At 43.2% G+C, this 11,762-nt stretch overlaps 1 protein-coding gene across 3 annotated transcripts in view; it reads right to left on the minus strand.

The window, feature by feature from the left end:
* Positions 1–11,520, minus strand: part of LOC111969205 (gamma-butyrobetaine dioxygenase) — a 29,582-nt gene extending 18,062 nt beyond the window's left edge. The window contains exons 1-3 of one of the 3 annotated variants that reach the window (XM_023995163.2): positions 11,405–11,520; positions 9,796–10,278; positions 6,986–7,100 (exon numbers count right to left, since the gene is read on the minus strand). In XM_023995163.2, the coding sequence (XP_023850931.1) occupies positions 6,986–7,100; positions 9,796–10,221 (541 nt within the window). In that variant the 5' untranslated portion in view covers positions 10,222–10,278; positions 11,405–11,520. The remainder of the gene's footprint in view (positions 1–6,985; positions 7,101–9,795; positions 10,279–11,404) is intronic. The other 2 variants (XM_023995164.2, XM_023995165.2) reach the window with 2 other exon arrangements.
* Between the last annotated feature and the right edge of the window lie 242 nt (positions 11,521–11,762).

The following is an 11,762-nucleotide window of genomic DNA, read 5'->3' on the forward strand; positions in this document are numbered from 1 at the left end:
TCCGTGAGTACAGCTATGGTAACACATGGAGTCTCTACGTGTCTAGGGGCTTTGCAGGAATATGCTGCAGCTTGATTGTCACTCTGGGGGATGATCCTGAACCTTTTCACCTGCAACAATGAGTCATCGAGATACAATGATATCTTTCACTGATACTGATGACTTAACCCACAGCAGGTTTTTACATCTCCTGTCACGCTGTCATCTCCAAAACAATTCTCTGTCAAAAAGTCAAGAAGAACCCCCCCAATCCAAACTCTGTAAATGAAGAGGGTTGAAAAATGTTTGGAAGGGAAATAAGATCTTTATTAAAGGCTGGCTGATCTTGAGGGTCACCGACAAAGAGAAGGTTGAAGTATGAGGAACTTCTAGAATAAAGGCTAGTTCCTTCCAATGTTACAAGCACTCCCATGCAATCAGACTAGCCCATAGACACCATTTGACCAGTCGGTATGTATCTGCACACAAAGGGGGACATAAAGTTCTTGGCTAGAGGCAGAACGGTGCTTCAGGGACAGAGCCCTGGGGTTTTGGATATCACACATGACGTAGTAAGCCATAACAGCAGAGGTAAAAGCATGTCGTATCGAATTAGGAATTTTGGCTGAACTTGCCTTCCCCCTGTAAATGGACCTTTTCTTGTCTGGTGAACTTGTCATGTTCGGCTAACATCACTGGTTATCTCCTGATTGACTCWAGATCAGTATTAACTACCTTCACTGTTATGTTTTAAACCAAGGACCGTTATGTTTTGAACAAACCGATTTCAATCCTTGAGGTCCAAGAAAAATGTAGAGAGCGAGAGTAAGGAGAGAGGAAAGGATAGGAAGGGAGAGACAAATGGAGACAGAGGAAAAAAAGTGAGAGAAAATGGAGAGTGGAAAGGAGCATAGAGAGAGTCAGAGCAGAGAGCGCTAAACCCGGGTAGGCCCTTTAGTGGGTGATGGATGGGGTAAGAGAGCGGCTGGCTGGGCAGTGGGCCCGGGCTGGAAGGGCTCAGATGGTGCAGGGCCCAGAACATTGTGCTCGACACTCAAATTCTCACCAAGCGCAAAATCGCTGCTCTGATTTCCTGAAACGTGTAGCGTTAGTCCACCAGGCCAATCAGCRATTAGTCTCTCTGACTCTTGCATAGTTTCCAACCGGGGTTAACTGAGATACAATGTCCGGCTGTGTGTCTGTTTGAGAGAGAGCTAGTGCCTGTCCTAGTACGTATGTGTCGAAGAACGCAGGAGTTTTAATGTGACACTATTATGCTTGTGTATGTACGTGTTATCTGTCTGTTTGATGGGAGCGTGTATTTGTAAATCCTTTCCTCCCTTCCGTTGGTCTTCTGCGGCTTTTCCAGACGAGGTACTCTCTCTCTCGTCGTGGAGTTCCCCAAAAAGCTGCTCTGRGCGTAGACAGGGTCTTTCACAATTCAATTACACTAGATCAACTTCCTCACAAGGTCAACTGTGGAGTTCAGTTCTTTTCGACTGGAGGTATTAGACGCCGTATTGTATTTGCTGTAAAGGCCTTCACAAACATGGTGGCATTCATCAGTGCTTTCATTGCAAAGGGGGCTGATGCCAGTGAGTGTGCCCACTACAACTATCAGGACAAGCCTGCAGCTGTACTGAAATKTTAGATGAATGGAATTGGGTGTTATAATCGGCCAGAGAAATGTTATCTAGTTGAATACAGAGGTTTCCGCAAAATAACTACAATCCTGTATCCAATCATGTGAGAAGTGAAGTTGCATAAACACACAGTCCCAGACACACACACGTCGCCACATTGTAGCTGTTGAAGTCTCATTTACTAAGAGCCTGTGTCTTAAACTGACGTGGCACAGCTAGTCCTTCTCTGGACTAGCACAGCTAGTCTCTTCTCTGGAGAATACAACAAACTAACCTTTCTCTGTTTAATGGAGAAACCTGCACCACAGAGCCACCTCTGCCTTCTCAGCTTTAATAAAGAGTCTGGTGACCAATTCCAAACCGACCCCCTAATCCCTACCTCTACCCCATAGTACTTTTTATAGATCTGGAAGACATGGATAGGAGTCAGCAATAATAGCTTTCCCCTCTTGTTATAGCTCGACCTAGCCCTCAGATGGGCTGGATGGAATTTCCCCATGTTGCTTACACCTATTCAATCCATTCAGATCTTTAATATCCTTATCACTCTCCTGAGCAGTAAAGCTGAACTGAGCTGTGCTGTGCTGGCCTGGTTACACATCCACCGAAACATACCATACGCATCCATGTGTGTGTGTCTGTGTTTGTGTATGTCCGTGCGTGCGGTGTGTGGCGCTGTGTGTGTGGTGTGTGTGTTGTGTGTGTGTGTGTGTGTGTGTGTGTGTGTGTGTGTGTGTGTGTGTGTGTGGTTGTGCTCAGCGGGAGAGATTAATCTCCTTGATCGACAAATCAGTGTGTGTACATGGAAATGGTGAGGTTTTGGGGGGAAAGATGCGTGTTTTCCATTGATGCACCGGTGCAGCTATGTTTTTAGGAGCCTTGTTTTTTCCCCCCAAACTGATGTGTTCTCACTATCGACCACAAGAGCCCGTAGGTCCAGAGGGTGTCTAAATTCATACCAGATGAGTCAAGGAAGACACAGACTCCCATTAAGTCAATGGAAAGACATATCAGCTGCTGCTTGGATGAGTAGGAACCAATCAAGTTCCATTAGGACTGAGGCCAATTCGGGGCAAATTATCGTAACATTCAGACAGTTTGCTAGTTGAGCTGATGAGAGTACTTTAGACAGCGAACCTAGTGAATGCAATATCTATGCTGTTAAGTAACATTTATTTTTATTTTTATATATATCATAATTGTGTTCATCTCTAAGCCAAGCTAGATATCAATTGGGTCCTCATTAAAAAGTGAGAAATAATTCTATCCTATTTTATTACGATTTACAAACATGGCTTGCTTGCTAAAACTACATCAGAGCAGAATGTTCCATTCCTTGGTGGCCAAACAGGGACAGTCTTAAGTATCTATCTCATTGTACCACTAACAACTGGCCCAGAGTCAGATTAGGCCTGTTTATTCATGAAAGGATGCTTTAAACTGATGCATGGCGAGCTGATCCAAAATCTGCACCGCAGGGAAGAGAGTGACTCAGTAGGCACTATGGTAGTGACCAAGCAGACAGTGAGTAAAAGGTGTTGACACATTTCAAATCAAATGTTATTTGTCACATGCGCCAAATACAACCTTACAGTGAAATGCTTACTTAMAAGCCCTTGACCAACAATGCAGTTTTAAGAAATATAAGTGTTAAGTAAAAAATAATTCAAGAGCAGCAGTAAAATAACAATAGCGAGGCTATATACAGGGGGTACCGGTACAGAGTCAATGTGCGGGGGCACCGGTTAGTCGAGGTAATTGAGGTAATATGTACATGTAGGTAGTGTTAAAGTGGTTATGCATAGATAATAAACAGAGAGTAGCAGCAGCGTAAAAGAGGGGGGACAATGCAAACAGTCTGGGTAGCCATTTGATTAGCTGTTCAAGAGTCGTATGGCTTGGGGGTAGAAGCTGTTAAGTATTTTGGACCTAGACTTGGCGCTCCGGTACCGCTTGCTGTAACGTAGCAGAGAGAACAGTCTATGACTATGGTGGCTGGAGTCTGACAATTTTTCGGGCCTTCCTCTGACACCGCCTGCTATRGAGGTCCTGGATGGCAGGAAGCTTGGCCCCGGTGATGTACTGGGCCGTACTCACTACCCTCTGTAGCAGTCGGTAGAGAAGAGTCCAGAGGAAGATGTGTGAGAAAAGACTGTGGCCTCTTGGATAAGCCAGCCAACACTGCTTCGTCACCTCGCGGTAGGTAAAAGGCTCAAAGTACACTAGCTAGAAAGTGAGAAAACACCACGTCATTCACCGACGATAATCCTCATCCTCCTCAAGCGTTCAAAGAGAGCTTAAGGACACGGTAGTGCCAGTTTACAGGCTTGATTACTGTTCACAGGATGCGGCGAGTTGGAACAGTTGATAAACATACAGAAGATAATGACTACTAGACTTAGAATAAAAGGTGCTATCTAGAACCTAAAAGGGTAATTTGGCTGTCCCCATAGGAGAACCCTTTGAAGAAGGGTTCCCCAGAGGTATCTACATGGAACCCAAAAGGGTTCTGCGTGGAACCAAAAAAGGGTTCTCCTATGGGAACAGCCGAAKAACCCTTTTTTCTAAGAGTGYACTGATAATGTTAAYAATGTAGGCCTAGAAAGACAATGCCTCATAATAACGGGAATAATAACCACACTACTGTTGGAATATAACAAGTGCTATCCAATATTTCCTATGGAGGGGTGATTGAAACAGGTCCACAGCCCCCCAAAAGCCACATCTCCCAAGACAAGGGTTTTAGAAACCGAAAATGACTATAGTACCATTCCTAGAATGCCTTTGGAATAAGAAGGCAAAACAACTCACGGTTGCTAAGGTCCTCGGTAAGATACACAGGAATTGTAAACACTAACAACTATAATGATGACAAACACTCCTTGTAGATTCCAATCTCCCTGGGCACAAAAAAAAGTATTTGAGTGTTTGCTTGTATACTATACACACTATGGCTTCAAGCTCTAGCCTAGACGATTTAAGTGAGGTCAGAACCAGACCTGGGTTTAAAATAGTACTTGAAATAATTTAAATACCAGTGCAAACCCCACTCGCCTAGCACTCGAGGCAGGCTCAAAAATGCCAAATAGCTTACTATTTAAATCCAAGACTGGTCAGAACAAGGTCCCCTCAGTTGCATGGGGTGGATAAACAACAGGGCAAATTGGTTCAACGAGTTGAGTTTGGCTTAAAAACGGTGTCTCTAAACATCCACTTCCATTCAGCTTCCCTTTAATTAGTATTCCATATGGCAGAGGCAGGGGGGGGGGGGGGTTGAACATGACTGCACACAGACTCCACACCTTGCCGAAGGTCTCAAGTTATTAAGCTATTTCACATACGGCCGCTGCATACCTCAGTGATGTAGTCTGGTCTAGATGTGTGAAAGCGACATCCTCTGGGCTAGAGATTGACAGGCTGCACACGTTGACAGCAGCAGCAGTGTCTGGGGTACCCCATATAATTAGAAATGATTGGAGGCATGTGGTCCTGGAGGTTGGTCTAGTGGTCAACACAGCCGCCTCCGGACTACCCGTGCCCCTCAACAGCGGGGGTTCAAATCCGTTGTGCCAGTTTCTGTACTGTTCATTCTCCCACTCATTTCCATGCTGTGTAAATAAATTAAATATAACTGGGTTTTTTTAAGTAAATGGTTAGGGGGAAACTCCTAATTCCTACAAACACCAAAAAACAAGTGAGGGGTGATTCAGTCTGAGTAACACCCCCGCAGCTCATATTACCATATTAACCTCGGCATCTCCCGCGTGTGCTACACTTTGACAATCTTACCGGTCTTCTGGGAAAAAAGGAAAACATACAGATATTCCAAACTAGGTCTGTCTGTGAGTGAAATACAGAGAGAGAGAGAGAGAGAGAGAGAGAGAGAGAGAAAGAGGGAGAAAAAAAGAGAGGGGCCTATAGGGAGCTAGGTAGGGATGTGAACAAAACTTGAGTAACAAAACTTCCAGATGTGAACATTGTTTCACCATCCATCCATCTAAAAGCGTCAATTTTTCCAGGGTTTTTGGCAGGAGGAATTTCAGACCAGACCTCAGGAGGATATAATTAAACCCAGAGACAGGGGGGCTGGTGCGTGTGTGTGTGTGTGTGCGTGCGTGTGCGTGTGTGAAAGACAGAGCCAGACAGAACATGAGCTAAACTCTGTCTGATAGGAGCACTCCTGGTGACAGTTGAAGAACAAAAACCCTGCACTTACAAAGTGTGTGTTTGGGGGGGGGGCTCTTACACCTGTACTAAAGGAGAGAAGGAAGGAGGGGTGGGAAGGTTGCTATCCACACACACTGTCTTTAATCACTCTAGAGTGGAAACAAAGCAGGAGCCACTGAAACCTGTGGATCCTTCAGGACCACGTGTGGAAACACCATCTAGTCTCTCCTCAGTTGAAATGCAGCTACAGCCTTCATTTCACCTTCATTACTGCCTTGTACACTGCTCTTTCCATGACACACAGGTGCATCATAGCATTCACCTGACTGACCAGGTGAATGCTATGATCCATTATTGATGTCACTTGTTAAATCCACTTCAATCAATGAAGGGGAGGAGACAGGTTAAAGAAGGATTTTTAATTACGACACAGCGTGTGGTGCATGAAATGTATTCTTGGATGTTACACATATTCAAGTTTAACAGTCTGTGCTCAACACTTAGCTAACTAGATGGCCATTTAGATCACTTGTAACAAGCAAATACTGATATACAGTAAATACACTTATTGGTATCAATAATGTTTTTCTAAAGTACTTGTGGCCTGTAGCATATGTTTTTTTAAAGAACTGAAAATGCAGTTAGTATGGCACAAAGAAAATGTCAATCAAAAAGTAACATTGGAATTTGCACAACAGGATGCTTGGTTAAGGTACTGTATGAGGGCACAGAATCTTACTCTTTTTCAGATAAATTCTTCAGGGACATTTTCAAGAACAAAAAGCATTTATCTCATGGGTCTTCAGAGCACTGTAGCAGTCAGCTACTGTTAGACTAGACAAAAATAGAATGGACACTGTCAGCATGGGTGAATTGGTTGTGTGTGTGTGTGTGTGTGTGTGTGTGTGTGTGTGTGTGTGTGTGTGTGTGTGTGTGTGTGTGTGTGTGTGTGTGTGTGTGTGTGTGTGTGTGTGTGTGTGTGTGTGTACTGTAGCAGTGAATTTCAATAGACAGAGACACATGCTCAACACAAACTAAGAGCTATGAAACTACGTAGGCCCTACCAGTTTGGGATTGGATCAAATTCAATCATTATATAAAAAAAAAAATGATTTATCCTGATTTATTCCAGAATATCTACTTTCAGCGACAGTGGGGAAATTGCCATATAGCAGTTCTTGGCATAATATTCTTACCGTTTAGGAAGAGCTCCTCTTGTAGGGCTTGTCTGGCAGCAGGAGAGAAGCACCGTTTCCTTAGCCATTCTGGGTCAAACTCGCTGGTGTGCTGGTCCGGCCACACTATGGACACCTGAGGACAACCACAGAGGTTGGTTAAGGGTTTGCGTGAGAATCCCAAACCTTTCCCAAAGGCAGCTCACACTAGTGTAGCACATGGGGATGTGTGAAACTTGCTCCTCAGCCTGAAGTGTCCCCACTTGCACTTCTCTCAAATGTTGTGCACAAATTTGTTTACATCCCTATTAGTGAACATTTCTCCTTTGCCAAGATAATCCATCCACCTGACAGGTGTGGCATAGAAGCTGATTAAACAGCATGATCATTACACWGGTGCACCTTGGGGACAATAAAAGGCCACTCTAAAATGTGCAGTTTTGTCAGAGAATATAATGTTAATTTCTCGATCATACCTCACTCCAATGTCGTTTTAGAGAATTTGGCAGTACGTCCAACCGGCCTCACAACCGCAAACCACATGTATGGCACTGTGTGGGCGAGAGGTTTACTGATGTCATCATTGTGAACCGAGTGCCCCATGGTTGCAGTGGGGTTATAGTATGGGCAGGCATAAGCTACGGACAATGAACACGATCGTATTTTATCAATGGCAATTTGAATGCACAGAGATACAGTGACGCGATCCTGAGGCACATTGTCGTGCCATTCATCCGCTGCCATTACCTCATRTTTCAGAATGATAATGCAYGGCCYTATGCCACAAGGATCTGTACACAATTCCTGGAAGCTGAAAATGTCCCAGTTCTTCCATGGCCTGCATACTTACCAAACATGTCACCCATTGAACATGTTTGGGATGCCCTGGATCACGCGTACGACAGCGTGTGCCGTCAATATCCAGCAACGTTGTACAGCCATTGAAGAGGAGTGGGACAACATTCCACAATCAACAGCCTAATCAACTCAATGCGAAGGAGATGTGTCACACTGCATGAGGCAAATGGTGGTCACATCAGATACTGACTGGTTTTCTGATCCACGCCCCTACCTTTTTTTTTAGGTATCTGTGACCAACAGAATCATATCTACAGTACCAGTCAAAAGTTTGGACACACATTCTCATTCCAGGGTTTTTCTGTATTTTTTAGTCTTTTCTACATTGTAGAATAATAGTGCCTACATCAAAACCATGAAATAAATAGTAACCAAAACAATTGAATCAAAATATATTTTATCCTGTTGAAAAACAAAATGATAGTCCCACTAAGCGCAAACCAGATGGGATGACATATCGCTGCAGAATGCTGTGGTAGCCATGCTGGTTAAATGTGCCTTGAATTCTAAATAAAATCACTGACAGTGTCACCAGCAAAGCACCCCCACGCCATCATACCTCCTCCTCCATGCTTCACGGTGGGAACCTCACATGCGGAGATCATCCGTTCACCTACTCTGCGTCTCACAAAGACAAATTTGGACACATCAGACCAAAGGGCAGAATTCCACCGGTCTAATGTCCATGGCTCGTGTTTCTTGGCCCAAGCAAGTCTCTTCTTATTATTGGTTTCCTTTAGTAGTGGTTTATTTGCAGCAATTAGACCATGAAGGCCTGATTCACGCAGTCTCCTCTGAACAGTTGATGTTGAGATGTGTCTGTTACTTGAACTAATTTATTTGGGCTGCAATTTCTGAGGCTGCAAACTCTAATTAACTTATCCCCTGCAGCAGTGGTAACTCTGGCTCTTCCTTTCCTGTGGGGGTCCTCATGAGAGCCAGTTTCATCATAGCGCTTTATGATTTTTGAGAATGCACTTGAAGAAACTTTCAAAGTTCTTGAAATTTTCCGGATTGACTGACCTTCATGTCTTAAAGTAATGATGGACTGTTGTTTCTCTTTGCTTATTCGAGCTATTCTTGCCATAATATGGACTTGGTCTTTTACCAAATAGGGCTATCTTCTGTATACCACCGCTACTTCGTCACAACACAACAGATTGGCTCAAACGCATTAAAAAGGAAAGAAATTCCACAAATTTACAGGTGTGCCTTGTTAAAAGTTAAGTTAATTGAAATGGATTCCAGGTGACTACCTCATGAAGCTGGTTGAGAGAATGCCAAGAGTGTGCRMAGCKSTSWYAAAGGCAAAGGGTGGCTACTTTGAAGAATCTCAAATATAAAATATATTTTGATTTGTATAACACTTTTTTGGTTACTACATGATTCCATATGTGTTATTTCATAGTTCTGATGACTTCACTATCATTCTACAATGTAGAAAATAGTAAAAAATAAAGAAAAACCCTTGAAATGAGTAGGTTTGTCCAAACTTTTGACTGGTACTGTATATTCTTAGTCATGTGAAATCAATAGATTAGGGCCCAATGAATTTATTTCAATTGACTGATTKGGGCAAAGGCACTGCATCTCAGTGCTAGAGGCGTCACTACAGACCCTGGTTCGATTCCAGACTGTATCACCACCGGACGTGATTGGGAGTCCCATAGCGCAGCGCACAACTGGCCCAGCATCGTCCGCGTTAGGGTTTGGCCAGGGTAGGCCGTCATTGTAAATAAGAATTTGTTCTTAACTGACTTGCCTAGTTAAATAAAGGTTAAATAAAAAAATACAAAATATGAGCTGTAAATCTTTGAAATTGTTGCATGTTGCGTTTATATTTTTGTTCAGTATAAATTAACTTAAGTGGAGTAGGATGAGTGCCATTAGATTGACACGGATATAAGGTCAGTTTTACATTTCCCTCCTTATGGTTAAATTGAGGAAAGATAAGTTCATCCAAGATATGTTACCTTGTTGTTGTCAGTGACTTGGACCCGGTCAACCCCAGTGTGGATGTCCAGCTGGGAGAGCAGCAGGCTGCGGGCCTGGGCCGACTGCAGGGTACACAGTGGGCATTGACAGTTGTCCCTAAGCCATGTGTACGGGTACAGGCTCTGTCCGCTGCCCTCCCACTCAACCTCCAGTAGCCTTTCCTGCTCCAGGGCCCGGACCTGCCTCACCCCAGGGCTGTCCCCCAGGGCAGTGGAAGGGAGCGGGGCGGGTGCCTGGGTCCCGTGTCCACGGAGCTGCCTCCAGGTCAGGTGAAGAGAAGGAGATGAGGAGATGGCGGCTGCCCATCCAGGCCTACCCCCAGCCCTCAAGGCATGGCAGGCCAAGACGGAGCTTCGCTTGAGCATGGTCGGCAGGGTACATCGTGCTATAGTGGTCGTCCACATCCTGGAACCGGGACCTCCGGATGAGAGCAGAAGGGTTGTCGGAAAGGACAGTACACTCTGGGATCCAAGTCATCATAAATATTCCAACGGTTAATAAGGGTACAGGTCAAGACACATCTAGGCATGTATTACTTGTTTTTTTTWACTTTTATTTTGAAGTTATTTTTGAATTATTGTTTTAAATGTATTGTATTATCTAGGCATAAATGGAATTGAGATGTTTTAAAAAAGTCACTTTAATTTAAATAGTTCGATTTAAAATAGGCTAGTTTGAGGCAAAAGGTGTAATAATACTAAATGCACCTTGCTACCACACTGATGAGGAGAACAGGACCTTGCAATTTTGTTGTATCCAAAATTGCTTTCATTTGTTATTTACAAGCGCGGCAACACTGGGTCGTCCCTAGACACCACAGACAAAGTCATAAACCCTGCCTATTTCTACAATTTATCTTCTTAAATGTGATTTTAAACATTACCCTAACCTTAAAAACACAATGCTAACCCTAATCTTAAATTAAGCAAAGAGCAACAACAAAAAAACATGCTTTTTACGATATAGACTATTTTGACGTTGTGGCTGCGCTATCTAGTGGAAACAACAACATTACGCGACACATTTTTTGTTGTTATAATACTGTTCTGATACATTGCATGTTTCCGCTTTGGAAACTAGATGAAAGGTCAATACATGGGCAAACGTCCCGGAAGCAGCTTGCACTACAGATTTAGAAAAAAAAGGCTAATATATATAATAGATTGCCTTATTTTGTTAKTCCGTACTTTGAGAAACCTTACAAACTATATATTTTTAACTATTTGTACTTATGCGAGTCTGAACTGCTAGGCTAGGTTTACTGTAGCTATCTGCCCAGGCTAGCTCTCGTTCTACTACTAGCTAACGTTACCTTAGCAAGCTACTATTACCATTTAATTAAGCCTCCAGTGACAAAATACTTGACATTAGACGCTCGCTTGCTGATATTAATTGAATGATTTACGAAAATCCCGTGTTTGTAGCGAGCTAGCTAGCATATATCCCATTCATTTATGTGGAGACATCGAACTAACGTTACTTTGCTTTCACTACGCAACCAGACATTCCAGTGACAACACATGCTATATTTACCGGCAACATTACAATATGTAGTATCTAAAAAATAATTATGAAAAATTGATGTACCTGTATTATTTTGGTAGGCTTCTAAACTTTTGAATGTTCTTTGTCAACGAAGCGTCTATCAAAAATGCCGTGCCGACTGTCAAACTAGGGGAAAGGTTAGCACGTGGGTGAATGACATAACCACTGTCGTTGTGGAGGCATCAAATCAAATCAAATCAAATTTTATTAGTCACATACACATGGTTAGCAGATGTTAATGCGAGTGTAGCGAAATGCTTGTGCTTCTAGTTCCGACAATGCAGTAATAACAACAAGTAATCTAACCTAACAATTCCACAACTACTACCTTATACACACAAGTGTAAAGGGATAAAGAATATGTACATAAAGATATATGAATGAGTGATGGTACAGAACG

The sequence above is a fragment of the Salvelinus sp. IW2-2015 genome, linkage group LG10 (assembly GCF_002910315.2).
Source record: "Salvelinus sp. IW2-2015 linkage group LG10, ASM291031v2, whole genome shotgun sequence".
NCBI classification, from domain to species: Eukaryota; Metazoa; Chordata; class Actinopteri; order Salmoniformes; family Salmonidae; genus Salvelinus; species Salvelinus sp. IW2-2015.